This window comes from Lutra lutra, chromosome 4, assembly GCF_902655055.1.
Source record: "Lutra lutra chromosome 4, mLutLut1.2, whole genome shotgun sequence".
NCBI lineage: Eukaryota > Metazoa > Chordata > Mammalia > Carnivora > Mustelidae > Lutra > Lutra lutra.
In genome coordinates this window covers 125,883,546-125,898,970 of record NC_062281.1, presented here as the reverse complement: position 1 = coordinate 125,898,970, position 15,425 = coordinate 125,883,546, and the positions used below count along the sequence as shown (strand labels likewise).

The 15,425-nt window shown below is 44.1% G+C and overlaps 1 protein-coding gene across 9 annotated transcripts in view; it reads right to left on the bottom strand.

Annotated features, from left to right (window-relative positions):
• Positions 1–15,425, bottom strand: part of LPAR3 (lysophosphatidic acid receptor 3) — a 104,648-nt gene that overhangs the window by 50,610 nt on the left and 38,613 nt on the right. Inside the window, exons 3-4 of one of the 9 annotated variants that reach the window (XM_047728017.1) lie at positions 11,928–12,052; positions 10,691–10,753 (exon numbers count right to left, since the gene is read on the bottom strand). The exons of 4 other annotated variants lie outside the window; for them this stretch is intronic. Coding sequence is in view for 1 of the 5 variants with exons in the window: in XM_047728015.1 (XP_047583971.1) it covers positions 10,665–10,667 (3 nt within the window). In the remaining 4 variants the exon portion in view is untranslated. 4 more of the 9 variants (XM_047728018.1, XM_047728020.1, XM_047728024.1 and 1 more) reach the window with 4 other exon arrangements.

The following is a 15,425-nucleotide window of genomic DNA, read 5'->3' as shown; positions in this document are numbered from 1 at the left end:
TTCCCAAGACCCAACTGCCCTGTCTGCCTGACAACAGGTGTTGCACAAATGGCTGGCTAACTGACTGACTGATCGTGGATCGGCAACAGATCAAATAATTCTGAGTCCTGCAATACCACTCTGCATCAGTAATAATTACGACATAGCACATTAATGTTTTCTCATGGTAGCTTCCAGCTCATTCCTTATATATGGGCTCTGTTCACTAGGCAAGGGCAAGTTGGTAATGCCAGGCACACTGTCAACAAGTTAACTGAGTGCTGAGTTACTCTTCACATAACCAAATGGATTCCCCAAGAGATCATTTTTCTACCCATTTCTGATTCCACTCCCGAGCTTCCTTCCGCCATCTTTTGGTATCAAGCTATAATGACAAGGCTCACTTATTGAGCATGTGACACAGGACTGAAGACTGTGTTCTCAGTACTCCTCCTTCCTTTTTTGTTCACTTTTTCCTTATTGTCCTAATCCAAATTGTACCGGTGGTGAATGTGCTTGCTGGATTTTCCAACCCAACCACTTTAATTCAGGTTCCTTCCCTGGGCTTTCAACACAGCAGGTGGTAGAAAAGCCTGGCTCCAGGGACAAGACTGAGCTCTGGAGTTTGGGCAGACATTCAAGAATGTGAGAGCATACCTGCCAAGTGAGGGCAAGTTCTTGGGACATATGTCTGAAAGTAGACCCCAAACTGGGGTATCAGCCCAAACTGGGCAGACAGAAGACACTCATCTCAGGACAAGATCTCTTGGACACCAAAACTAAGGGATTCTGGCCAAGGAAGGATTGGGAGGGGAGCTAAGGATGCCTCTCCAACTATCTTGGTGGAAAGACCAGGTGTTCTGCCTCACAGTGGTCTGGCCACAGCTGTGAAGGGTCCAGTCGAAGGAGACTGTAGCTGAAAGCTGGGAAATTTAGCGTGACAATGCCTGTGGGCTCCCTTTCAAAGAATAAGGTGGTGATTTGTTCACTGGAGAACCAGAGATCCAGTAGGCCCAGGCACTGAGCAATCCACTGATGGGAATGAAGTGGCTCTAACAGCAAAAGCTTAACAGAAATGCCTAGCTTTGAAGACTCTCATAAATTCTGCTGTCCTATACCATATCCAAGAATCAGGATAAGCATATCAGAGAGCAATCTGAAGTAGCACAAATATATCTTAGACAGTGTTCTTTTTAATTTATATTTTAATGATATAAGGATACTTTTAAATAAATTAGATACATACTTCTGTGCCTTAGCAAATGGAAGGTAAAATACCAATTAATAAGCTTACAATAAGCAAACTGGGAGTGGTCTCAAGAGACAAATGGCTCTAGAAGCTCAATTACAAGGAAGGGGACTTGATTTTAAAGACAAAACAAAAATTACTCTTTGGCAGACATTCACCAATGTTCAACTGCCGATAGCAGCGAACTCCATTCAGTAGGCCAATACACCTATGCTGCATCATGGTCATTTTCCCAAATTAAAAATACAGATATATGTGTCACCTGTGTGGCTCAATGGGTTAGGCCTCCGCCTTTGGCTCAGGTCATGATCTCAGGGTCCTGGGATTGAGCCCCGGATTGGGCTCTCTGCTCAGTGGGGAGCCTGCTTCCCCCTGCCTCTCTGCCTACTTGTGATCTCTCTCTGTCAAATAAATAAATAAAATCTTTAAAAAAATACAGATATATAATTTTAATAGCTTCACAATGTTCCAGTAATGATCATAACACGCCTTACCTAACTAATCCCTAAATGTTGGATATTTCAATTGTCTCCAATATTTACCCTCTATAAGCAAGGCTGTTTTCTTGTGCATTAATCTCTACATACTTGGCCAATTATTTGCTTAGGATTAATCCACACATTTCAAGTTGCTGAAGTAAAGAATATAAATTTATTTAAAGACTTCTGATACAGACTGTCGAACTGTCCTTAAGACAAATTGTATTTCCAAACCTACCAGCAGCATATGAGAATTGAACAGGAGATACTAATCTAGTGAAATTCAATTTAAATATTCAAGGAGAAAATTCAGTGTTCAATAGTGTTGGAAGTATATAGAAATTCAAGACAAAAATAGCCCAAGGGAAATTTTCATGGTGCAATTATGATGCGTCCTTTCATTAAGAAAAAATATTTCAGGGGCACCTGGGTGGCTCAGTGGGTTAAGCCTCTGCCTTCGGCTCAGGTCATGATCTCAGGGTCCTGGGATCGAGCCCCGCATCGGGCTCTCTGCTCAGCGGGGAGCCTACTTCCTCCTCTCTCTCTGCCTGCCTCTCTGCCTACTTGTGATCTCTATCTGTCAAATAAATAAATAAAATCTTTAAAAAAAAATTTCATGTATTTTATTTTTCTAGATAGTCTGGATAGGTAAGAGAAATGCATTTCTAATTTAAAAGTTATGTTATCCTTGACTAACTCATCAGCAATATCAATTAAGATGTCAGAAAGATGTTGGTATGAAGATACTACCAAAAAAATTTTATAATTTCCTGATTTCCTTTGGAAGGGGTCTTAACATTTTAGCTCTGGTTCACAAACTTAGAGAAATTTGTAATTATATGAAATCAGAAAACCTTAATGATTTTTATTTGAAAAGTCTTCATATTCAGCTCCCCCCCATCAAAACCCAAGTGGCACATTCTTAGACATATTTTGACAAAAAATCATCTTGAGACTGAGAAGCAGTTTTGTCTTCCAAAGTTGAGAAGACACAGAAAAAAAACATAATTTTTTAAAAAGATTTTATTTATTTGACAGAGAGAGAGCACAACCAGAGGGAACAGTAGGCAGAGAGAGAGGGAGAAGCAGGCTTCCCACCGAGTGGGGACCCTGATGTGGGGCTGGATCCCAGGACACTGAGATCATGACCTGAGGTGAAGGCAGATGCTTAACTGACTGAGCCACCCAGGTGCCCCAGAAGAAAACATAATTAACCAGAACTCCCACCAAGCACCTCCCTATCTCACAGCCTCAAATCATACTTTCGGGAGAAACACAATGAGAGCAAATAAAGTTCATATGGGGAAACTGAAAAACACTCCACAGGACGGAATATTATACAACCACTGAAAATCATATTTACCATGAAGCTGTGGTAATATGAGAAGAAGCACATGCCATTATTTTAATTATAAATAATTATATACGTATGTATACATATACACACATATTTTATAGATATAAAGATATATACATACACATATTTCTTGACTATCTTTTAAAAATATAGGAAAAAATAAGGAAAAAGTCTTAAAAGTGTAAGTACTTCATTAAGTGGAATTAGGGATCATTTAAAACAATTCCAATTTTTTCTCTGTTCCACATTTTCTGTAATAAAAAATAGACTTTTTTTAAAAAATGCTATTGTACTTTTTTTTTAAAAGATTTTATTTGAGAGAAAGAGAGCACAGGAGCGTGGTGAGGGGGAGTGGCAGGAGGAGAGAGAGAAGCAGACTCCCCCTGAGCAGGGAGCCAGATGTGGGGCTTGAACCCAGAACCCTGAGATCATGACCTGACCTGAAGGCAGATGCCCAACCAACTAAGCCATGCAGGTGCCCCAGTAAATAAATAGACTTTTAAATGCTAGTTTAAAATTCTGTCTTTGGAGCATGCATTCTACTTAATGTATTCAACCTTTCTTTGACAAATACAGCTCCAAAAAAATCAAAATTGATGTTCAAAGGAAAAGCCTCAAAGATTCACTATGTTCGTTATTACTACTCTCACCAGCACAGCACACTTTAGAGTTTTTCAGTGATAATGAAAATAAAATGGTTTTCTACTTAAAATTTCATGTAGCTGTAAAACTTTACATGTTGACAACTATAATGAAATCAGGACGTCACTTACCCAACTCTCCTGTAAAACATTTCCTAATGCAATCATCCCAGAACTCCAAAAATGAATGAATAACTGGCAGTTTTGTGAATTAGTGCTTTTGATCTTTTTTTTTTTTTTCCTTCCCTGCCATATGCTGCCAAGCTTGTTGACAGTCCCCGGGATATACTAATGACAGATCACCATATTTTCTTAGTGGGAAATTACCAAAACTTCAGGGACCTTCTAACAATCAATGTATCGTCTCTCGAACTCTCTCAAATCTTAAAATATGATTCTGTGATCCCAGCCTCAACATCTCCTCCACAGAGATACCTTCTCCAATCTATCCAAAGTAACCCTAAAGACCTGTTTATCTTCACAGAGCACCTATCATTTGTTATGAGTTTTCTCGTTTTTATGCCCATCCCCCACTGCTAGACTGTTCTGCTCAGTACAGCAGGGACCCTGCCTCTTAAGATCACGTCCATCCATAGGGGTGCTTGGGTGGCTCAGTCAGTTAAGCATCTGCCTTCGGCTCAGGTCATGATCCCAAAGTCCTAAGATCGTGCTCAGCAGGGAGTCTGCTTCTCCCTTTGCCCTTCACCCTGCTCAGGCTCTCTCTCTCTCATTCTCTCTCAAATAAATAAATAAAATCTTGAAAAAAAATCACATCCTTAGCTTGAGCATTTGTGGATGGATGAATGAATCTCCGTCCTACAGTGCCTCTTCCACCACTAAAATGCCAAGTTCAATTAAACATCTTTGCAGACTTATATACACATCACCCACTAAGTAGGTCAGTTAGTGAACAGCTTCATTTAACTGTGCTTTTGGGTTAGTTACTGAATATCTCCACTTCATTATTATTATTCTTAATTGCTAGTATTTGAGGGATTACTTTGTGCCTGGTCATCTCATCTGATCCTCCCAACAGTGATGCAGATTCTATTATCAAACCCGCTTTGCTGATGAGGAAACTGAAGTGTCCTTCCTGACAGTCATACAAGCAGGAAAAGAAGACCCTGGATTGTGCTGGGCAAGTCGTGTTCCCCGATCTGTGTGCTTATGGATAACATCAGACTTTCTCTCCATGGGCAAACAAAACACCAGACAGACCAAGAACTATAGTCATACTTACAATAACTATAGTGTCACCAAAACAGAATGAGCCAATCAAAACACATTTAAAGACTGTCTTGCACTGTAAGAAAAAGGCGGGTGGGGGCATTATAAATAGCCTTTAGGGTTTCTTTTTTTAAGATTTTTTCATATGAGAGAGAGTACACACATACACAAGATGAGGAGAGGCACAGGGAGAGCGAGAGATTCTCTCTAGAGATCTCTCTAGAGATTCTCTCTAGAGATCTCTCTAGAGATTCTCTCTAGAGATCTCTCTAGAGATTCTCTCTAGAGATCTCTCTCGAGATTCTCTCTCTAGAGATCTCTCTCGAGATTCTCTCTCTAGAGATCTCTCTCGAGATTCTCTCTCTAGAGATCTCTCTAGAGATTCTCTCTCGAGATTCTCTCTCTAGAGATCTCTCTAGAGATTCTCTCTCTAGAGAATCTCAAGCAGACTCCCCACTGAGCACAGAGCCAGATGTGGGGCTTGAGCCAGAGCCAAGAGTCTGGTACTTAACTGACTGAGCCACTCAGGTGTCCCTAGGGTTTCTTTGTTCTCTTTGAATAGCCCTGAGAAGCACAGAAGAGGCATTTTTCTGAAAATATGTTTTCAAATTTTATGGTAAGTAGACCCATGATGTGGTCAATTTCAAGATTAATGTTGCTAAAGTTTACTTCCACCAAATCCTGAAATGTTTTTTTTCCTTTCTTTTCTTCTTCTTTTTTTTTATACCAAAGGTTTAGAGGATTTGGCTAGTTGTGACCCCAAAACAAAAGATGTTAAACTTTGGAGCTATTACCACAACTTCAAACTTCAGTAATTTGAGACTTCATAAAATGATGGTTTAGAAAGTCTATATGTGGAATCCAAATGAAAACTTCATGAGCAAAGCTCTCATTTAGATTCTCCCAAACTTGATTCTCTGAAAAAATGTTTGGCCAGCTCATAATGTGGAAACAATTATGAAAATTAAGACATTTGAAAACCACTCAAGCAGCTTTTATTTCTAGTTACCTCTTACAGGACCTGGTGCTGCTGGCCTTTTAGCTGGCTTTCGGTAATGCTCCCCTATGCCTCCTAGGATGAAGCGGGGTCATCCTAAACGAGGTCAGTGGGCACTGTGCATATTTTCTTCTCTGAGGGCCTGCAAAGGTAGACCAGTTCTCTCCTCTCTGAAAACCCCAGCCAGATGGAAGTTAGAGGTTTGGTCAGCTAATGTGCCCACAGCCAGGGAAGAGACCACTCCTGCTTAAGCAATCACATCTGCTCACTGAATTCTTTTCAGTAATTCACATTAATGGTGAAATCAGGATAGCATAGGAGATTTAAATCCACATAACAATCCCTGAGGTTCATTTTAGCCATAAGTTTCAAAGTCTTCATGCCTGCTATGCCCTCTATCTAGAAGGCTCCTCCCCCAGACAGCCATCGGCCCATTTCCCCACATCATTCCTGCTCAGATGTCACGGCATCAGAGATCCCTCCGCCATTCTCTAAAAGTATACCTCACACCACCTTGCTGAGCTTCCACTCTCTGTCCTGCCTGGTCTTTCTCTGCAACATTTCTCAATACCTGAATCTCTCTACTGGGGTTAGGGTCTGGTTTTATGCGTTAGGAAGCCAGGGACACTGTGTGGTTATGGGGCCTCCCCAGTACCTGGAACAATGCCCAACACATAGTACACACTCAGTAAACACTTGTTAGCTGCAGAATGAAAGCAAGTCCTTGTGCACACATGCATGCATGCCCCTCACTGTTTACCCAGACTGAGCATTATTGCTTTCTTCTTTGGTGAACTCTCCAATTTGGATCTCACAACTCTTTCATTTCCCTCCACAGAGCTAGCCCCAAGCCCAGCTGGCCAAGAGGTGTGAGGAGTTTACTACCCTTGAACAGGGTGGTCTGGAGGGCGGTCACAGTAAAGTGCACAGTAGAGACCTCTCCCTTGTGTGTAGGGACATTAGAAACCATGGCTCCTTTTTTTTTTTTTTTTAATTTCTTTTCAGCATAACAGAATTCATTGTTTTTGCACCACACCCAGTGCTCCATGCAATACGTGCCCTCCTTAATACCCTCCACCTGGCTCCCCCAACCTCCCACCCCTCGCCCCTTCAAAACCCTCAGATTGTTTTTCAGAGTCCATAATCTCTCATGGTTCACCTCCCCTTCCAATTTCCCTCAACTCCCATCTCCTCTCCATCTCCCTACGTCCTCCATGTTATTTGTTATGCTCCACAAATAAGTGGGAAACCATATGATACTTGACTCTCTCTGCTTGACTTATTTCGCTCAGCATAATCTCTTCCAGTCCCGTCCATGTTGCTACAAAAGTTGGGTATTCATCCTTTCTGATGGAGGCATAATACTCCATAGTGTATATGGACCACATCTTCCTTATCCATTCGTCCATGGAAGGGCATCTTGGTTCTTTCCACAGTTTGGTGACCGTGGCCATTGCTGCTATAAACATTGTGGTACAGATGGCCCTTCTTTTCACTACATCTGTATCTTTGGGGTAAATACCCAGTAGTGCAATGGCAGGGTCATAGGGAAGCTCTATTTTTAATTTCTTGAGGAATCTCCACACTGTTCTCCAAAGTGGCTGCACCATCTTGCATTCCCACCATCAGTAGAAGAGGGTTCCCCTTTCTCCACATCCTCTCCAACACATGTTGTTTCCTGTGTTGCTAATTTTGGCCATTCTAACTTGTGTAAGGTGGTATCTCATGTGGTTTTAATTTGAATCTCCCTGATGACTAGTGATGATGAACATTTTTTCATGTGTCTGATAGCCATGACTCCTTTTTAAACAAAACTCCCAAAAGAGAACAGAACCCAATGGCCAATGCTAGAACAATTTGAGCAACAAAATAAAATAGCACTGGACTATAAACCAATGTATTAACTAAACATCCTTACTGCATACTGATGTAAGTAAATGATAGAATAAAATAACAAATGAGAAAGAGGAGATAAACCTCCCATGTAGAAGAATTCCAAATAAATTATATAGACATTCTGCTCTAAAAGAAGGGAACGTGATTTCTGCCAGAGGGCAGCAGGGAAAGGGCGGGGGGTGGCCGTTAAAGGTAGGGAATCATTTGTCGAGTTTCAGTGGAGAAACCCACAAATGACTTTAGCGAGGTGATCAAGGTCAACAACAGTGGTCGTAAGTCATGTTGCCAATCTGTAATCTTGATATACATTAAGAATGGCACTTTACTCTGTGATCTTCCTTCCCCAAATCCAAAACCACAGGCTCAGCAGGAGAAAAACCTCAGACAATTCCCAACTGGGTGGCATTCTGCAAAGTTCCTGACCAGGACTCCTCATAAACTGTCAAGGTTATGGAAACCAAGGAGAATCTGAGAAACTGTCACAGCTAAGAGAAACTGATCCTGGATCCTAGAACAGAAAAGAGACATTAGGTAAAAACTAGGAAAATCTGAATAAAATATGGACTTTAGCTAATAATACTGTCTCCATATCCGTTCGCTAATGATAACAAATGTACCACACCAATGAAGATGTAAATGATAGGAGATACTGTGTGCAGGAACGGAAGTGTAACATGGAAACTCCAGACTATCTGCTTGATTTTTCTGTCAATATAAAACTGCTCTATAAATAAATACTAAAATAGATTTAAAAGAGAGAGGAGGAGAGGTTATGAACTTCATGATACTCCACTAATTTTAAGATAAACAGAGCTCGCGTGTTTCCTAAACTGTCCCTATCCTTGGTTGGGGTAAAATACACAGACGAGAGGCAATTTGTTTGGGGCTCGGTGTAAATGGAGATTGTCTGGGACAGAGTGCAGAAAGCCTCTGTTGTCATCGGGTAAGGCTAATATGTTGACTTAGGGGTGCCGTTAAGTGCACAAATCTGATACCCTATCTCCGTACCCTTAGATCAGTTCTCTCAAGAAAGCTAAACTCAACTTTGCTAATGGGACGCCACTCCGTCCCTTAAGGAGCGATGGTGAAGTCAGGCATACAGATGGAGACCCTCTGTCTCCACAACACAGCCAGTGCCTCCTGGGAAGTGGCCATACAGGGGAGGGGCAGGCACCCTCAGGGTGTGTCTGGGAAATGACAAACATCCGGGCCTCCAGTCCTCCTGGGCCCCAAGGTGGTGACCCACGGGGGAGCCCAGCAGCTGGAGCTGTGCACAATAAACGGGTCACTATGCCACTGCGTGTGGAGGGGCCTGTGGGGAGGACTTGTTTAATAAACAACCATGGACAAACATATTGTTCCCCAGATGTCACCGATGACTGAAGTCCGTCTTAAACCTCTTGACTAAACAGGAAAGCCTACCGGAAAACATCCAGAACCAAACCGAAGGAGACACAGGTTTTATACGATCAGCAGATTCCCTGACATAACTTATCTGAATATAATGTAAATATTTAATTGTGTTTGCTTAATCTATTATAAAATTTTAATCTCATCTAACTCAGGAGGCTAGAAAGATGACAGATACACTTTGTCCTTTGACCCTCTCCAAAGTAAAGATGCTAGTCACAATGCTTGAAATTGATGTTTATACAGAATATGACTAAGTATGTTCTACTGCATAGCTAATAAACTTGAGACCATTATGCAATCACAGGCTTTACTCTCTGAAGGAGGAAAGTGCCAAAATTTAAAACGTGGACATTTATAGCTGAAGAAGATATTCTTCTTGTAGGAAGAACTCGGTCACTGTGAAAATGTATTTTGAGAAACTTCACAGAGTTCCTACTTATGGCAAGGACTTTCCGTGAAAAGAAAATTAGGTGTCTTTAGATGTAAAATCCACAACAGACAAAATTTTGGTCCCAACCCTTCGTCCTAACCTAACCATAGCACTGTGCTCCCTCGCTCATTCCATTTCATGACCCTGTCCCCTGCCTCCAGTCCTAAAAAGGACATTCAAGAGCCTCTTGCTCAACATCATTTGTTCCCAACAATCCCACACTGTTAGCAGCGATGGGTCGACGGTGATCTGAAGTGACATCTCCATGCGTCTGGAGACCACAGCAGCCCAGGTCAGTGCGTGACTAAACCCTACAAGTGCAGAGAAAGGGAAATCATATTTTCAAAGCATGTGGCCTCAATAGGAAACCACTGTTGTAAACAAGGCTTCTGAGATTCTGTAGGAGAGAACCCTATAGCTAAAAGAACAAGTCACAGGGCCTCCGGCAGGAGTTCTGGACCTTGGTCAGGAAGCAGGATTCATTAGGAAAATGGGAGGCTCACAGCCCTCCCCAGCCTGCCCCCCTCTCCCACCCTGTGCCTGCCCCAATGTAAAAGGGCGCATCTGAGTCAAGGTGGCCAAGTCATGGAAATGTAGATAAAGGCATCTGAGTGCTGGGCCTGACCTCAACCATGGCCCCTTCGCCCTCCAATTCCCCTCTCCACCCTTCTCCCTGCGCTCCCTACCCTGCAGGACTGCATCAGCGGGCCTTGTCCTCCAGCTCCTGCCAATGAGAGGGACAGCAAGAGATCAGGTGGCAGGAGGCCCAGGCTGGGACACTGATTTTCCTTGCTCCCTCCCTGCTGAGCTGCTCTGGAAGGGCCAGCTTAGCCCCCGTGAGCTGGCCTCCCCACACAGGTGGCCTCATCTCCCCCGCCCCTGGCTTTCAGGTTGAGGGGTGCTAACTGCTCCTTGCTGTTCCCAGCTCTTGGTTGACACTGTGCCATCTCTTGTTGGCTTCTGTGAACTCTGCCCTCCCCCCAGGGACCAAGTTACCATCCCCCTCCTCCAGCTCCAATTACCAGTTTGACTGTATCTTGTGTTTCTTGTGGAACACTGATAATACAGATGCCATTTCCAGTGCACTGTAATACAACAACAAGTGGTATTTTCAAGGGTTTAATATGTTATGGGTTTTCTTAAATCTTTTAGTTATATTTACACTGTGACATTTCTTGGATGTGAATATAACAACTCCCAGAGGAGGAAAGAGGAATAAATCATACTCCTGAAGGCATGGACCAGTATCACCATTCCTTTGATGTCCTCAGTGTCCCCTACCTGCACCAGAACCTACTAAATTTCTCTACATGTGGTGAGTGCTTTACTCAATGGGTGATTTACCCAAAGTAAGAGGGGTTCTATAAAATATAGGTGATGCCGCTGGATTCCACCAGATCCCGGCACACTGTAGTCTACATCACTGATGTCCTTCTGTGTCATCCTGGATGGGTCCCAGCTCCGCCTGTGTTGCTGGTCTTAGATACCATGGAGATAAATGATAGGGACTTAAGTGTTAAGTTCCGCCTAAGGGTTAGCCAGGTTTGAAACCCCATGGTATGGTGAAGGAATTAGTAGTCTTTTCCTTATAATGCCTGTGAGGTGGGCAGGGTGGGGTGGGGGCAGGGGTAATGACAACCTGAGCTGAGCAGGCAGCGCAGCCTAACTCGAGGCAAAAGCCGTGCAGACGTCCCACAAGGTTCTATGTGTAGGGGCACCACCGAGCCACCCTCCCCTGCAGGGCTGGTGGCACGGCCAGCTGGGGGCAATCCCGCATCGGTGCTGCTCTCTCAGATGCTCTGGGGATGCTACAAAGGCAGACGATCTTTAGACTCTGGGGATACAAGCCTGACAGAGTCCCTGAAGAGGCCAAGAAGCTGGGGGGCTCAAAGCACGGAGGGGTAGGGTGGAGTGGGGGGTGTTTCAGGAATAAACTCGTCCTTATCCCAATAGTAGCTCCATCGTACGCTAGCGTTCTTCACCCCTGCTCCTCCACCTGCTCCCTCCAGTACGAACACAGACAGGCTCGGGGGAGATCAGAGGTCATCCGTGACTCTGGAGCTTAGACAAATCTCAATTTCCTATACGTATACCCTGACTTGCCCTAACTGACTCTTTACGCATTAGCTTCAGACTCTGCTCTAGCCACCGCTGGGGAGAATGCCCCTGAGCGTGGATGCGAGGAGCATCTTCGACCCAGAGTCCACCTTTCTCCCTAGACTGTGAGCTTCTCAAGGGCTGGGACAGTTTCTTACTGACATGTGTGCACCTGATGACCAACAGAGGAGCACTGAGTGGATACCCAATAAATGTTCGGTTCCTGCGCTGCTTAGCTTCAGTTAGCTGGTGGGGAGTAAAGGCAGTGGAAACTCCGTCCCATCATGCTGAATAATAACGGGAGTAAAAAGAAAGCACAGGCTATTCTTTCAAGAAACGTGGCTGAGAAAAGCTCGGTGCCTCTTCTACGGCATTCAGCACGCTTGACTGCACGTTCGTCCTGACACTGGCTCCAAACCTGTTACATACACAGCTGGTATCCTGTCTCCCTGTCCCTGTCCCGTGAAACACAAACAAATACTTGCTTGTAATCAGCACAAAATAAAAATGCGTTCCTCTTCTATTAATCCCCAAATCCTCTGTTTCCAGTCCTCTTTTCCTTTGGTTCACTGTGGAGCTGACAGACAGTTATTCCCTTCTTGAAACTCCCCACCTGAGCCTCGGGGACTCTATCCTTTCCTAGTGTCTTCCCGCTGTCCTCGGTGTCTCTGTCCCCTGTTCTCCCACCAGCCCTGCCGCGTACACACTCCCAGACTGGTCCTCAGCCTCCTCTTCTCTTCCCTTTAAACTTCCCTCCTCCAGCACTACAATTGCTTACATTATTTCCTCTCTGTGGATGACTCCTGAACGACTATCTCAAGCCCCAACATCTCTCACAACCCCCCAGGCTAAGCTCCCAGACTGCCTTCAAGATAAACGAGAAGAAGGTCGCCGTAAACATAGTACATATGTAGGTTGGAACTTGCAACGTCCCTCCTTTCGGCCCTTGGAGATAATGAGACCACAATAAAAAATAAAGCTGGAAGCTTCAGGATGCCTGGGTGGTTCAGTCAGTTAAGCGACTGCCTTCGGCTCGAGTCATGATCCCAGGGTCCTGGGATCGAGCCCCGCATCAGGCTCTCTGCAGAGAGCCTTCTTCTTCCTCTGCCTGCCATTTCCCCTGCATGTGCTCTCTCTCTTGGCTAAAGAAATAAATAAAATATTTTAAAAGAATAAAGTTATAGGTTTAAACACCAAGTTTTCAAGATAGGGAGCTAGAATGAAGGTGTCAAGCCTCACTCCTTGCTTGTAGTCCAGCATTTGGAAGTTAGCAGAGAGGTTTGGAATGGGACAGCATTTGTCCCACTCGTGCTGGCCAGGGCCTTGGGTGTTTGGCTTAGGCCCAGGGAGACTAGTAGAGGCCCTCTCCCTGATGCTCCACCGGGTCCTCACTGCTATAATGTTCTGGGCTCTCAATCTGCTCCTGCTCCAGCCCTCTGGATATGCTCTTGGAGATTCTAACTCAGCTCCAAACCTGATTATATCCTTGCTGGGCTTTCCCCCGAGAATAGTTCTCAGCCTCTTCTCAAGTGAACTCCCCCTTATTAACCATACCATGCAGCAGGCCTGTGACCCTCAGACTGCAAAGAAGGGCTAACAGGACCTCTGACTCCATTTCTCAGAAGTTCTGTTCTGCCTGGTACGACACTGAACTCATTCTGCTAACTCATTGGCACATAATTGTATATCGCCCTGCCACTTCTCTCAGGATTATTTCTTTGTATCTATATTTAGCTTTCTGTTCTATGGCACAGACTACCAAATTGTTTTCCAATTGTAACAAACTCCATTCCCTAGCCTCCTTGAGGCTAAGTTTCTGCAGTGGAATGTGAACATAAACATTTGCTACTTCCAGGTTAACCCTAAAACATATCTTGTGTGCCCCTCCATGCTCTTCACTTTCCTGCAAGTTGGAGTAGAGCTGGCCTGACATTCTGCATTCAGCATTTCGAGCAGGGCAAAAATTCCGCGTAGTTCATGGACAAGTTTCTATCAATGAGGAGATAAGCACCGAAATTGCAAATAAACACCTAGAAAAGTTTACAGCACTTTGACATTACTGCGAAAGTGCATGATCAGTGGAGTACGAACCACAGCTACTGGTCTTTGCTGTACTGGAAATAAAGAAAACCAGTCTCTAAACAAAGAGAGTTTGAGAAGCACTGCCCTAGTGGATGGTGGAAAAACGAGATGAAAGGGACCCTTCAAACCCGAACCACTCACCTTAGGACTGTGAGCAAGACAGATAAGTAAACTTCTGTCTTGGTCAAGCCACCGTGCTTTGGGAACTCTGCCCAAGAAGCCTGCAGCTGTAGGTGAAGGTGCTGGAAGGAAACAGAATGGGAACATGCACTGGCTGCTCCTTCCTTGCAGCTGTCAGCAAAGCCTTACGAGAAAGAGATGAGCTCAGGGAAGAACCGTTGTAAGTTTGTAAGCAAAGAGGCAAAGGAACAAACAGCATCTGGAGATGAGATGTTAACTGCTGGGACCCCAAAGAAAAGAAGATAATATCACCATTCACAGCCTTTTTTGAAGGCTTCTCAAGAAGATGTTGCAGAGAAGCCAAGGACCACAGGCTTAGAGTAAAGATCCACAGAAAGGTGCACCTTCCTGTCCAAGTTCATGTTTTGGAGGACCTCAAGGTGGGGATCGAAGAAGAGGGATGACAGAGGTGGGCCAAGCATAGAAGGTGGGAAGCCAGACAAACTTAAGAACTTCGTCCAGAATGAAATGTGAATGTGGTGACTGTTGAGTGGGACTGACTAGAACCAAACAGACCAGAAAGACTGGGAACTTCTTAAGGTTATTATGTTGCCATGGAAGCCACAGCTGGGCCTGGAAAGGGCCCTGCTCACTCTCCCCCAAGGAGCACACCCTCTCCCACACCCATTTCAGATATGGCGGCAGAGGGGAACAGACAGGAAGAACTTCACAGGAAACAAAGTCAAGGTCAGGGTCTTAGTGAGGCCTCTCCCAGAGAGTAGAAGCAGGGACCAGCCACAGAATGCCTCCACTGCCGGGGCCGAGAGGTCCTCATTCCTGCCCAGCAGGCTTTATTATTTCTAGGCACCTGTGACTGCTACCAGTCTCCTGTTCCTGTGAATGGGAGTTTGTTTTATTTTTTTATATTGGTGTGTTTTATTTTATTATTTTTAAAATAAATATATGATGTATTATTTGTTTCAGAGGGAGAGTTTTATTTTTATGTGGTTTTCTCATTTCTTCTCTTCTATGAGATAGCAGATGCCAGCCAGTCAGAATAAAGAAAGAAAAGAACATTTCAGCACTGGCAGAGAAAACAGAGGTTAGAGAGGAAAAGGCCCTCTCAAGGCAAGCACGGCAGGCCATGACACCCAGGTGGGCAAGGGAACCTGGGGCAAGGAGCAGAAGTTTTGGCATCAGCTGGCCCTGGGTCAGAGGGATGCTTGTCACACTCAGCAAGGGCTTTGACCTGGCACACCTGCAGATTCAGCCAGAGCCTTTCCTTTTCTCCATAAAAAAGGCACCATCACTACAATGACTGGGATTGTTGAAGGATTAAATTAAAAGTGTCTATAAAGTGATTAGCAAGATGTCTAGCCCATAGGAAGTAATACATGGCAAATAGTACTTTCTTTTTTTTTTTTTAAGAATGTTTTAAAGATTTTTATTTATTTATGT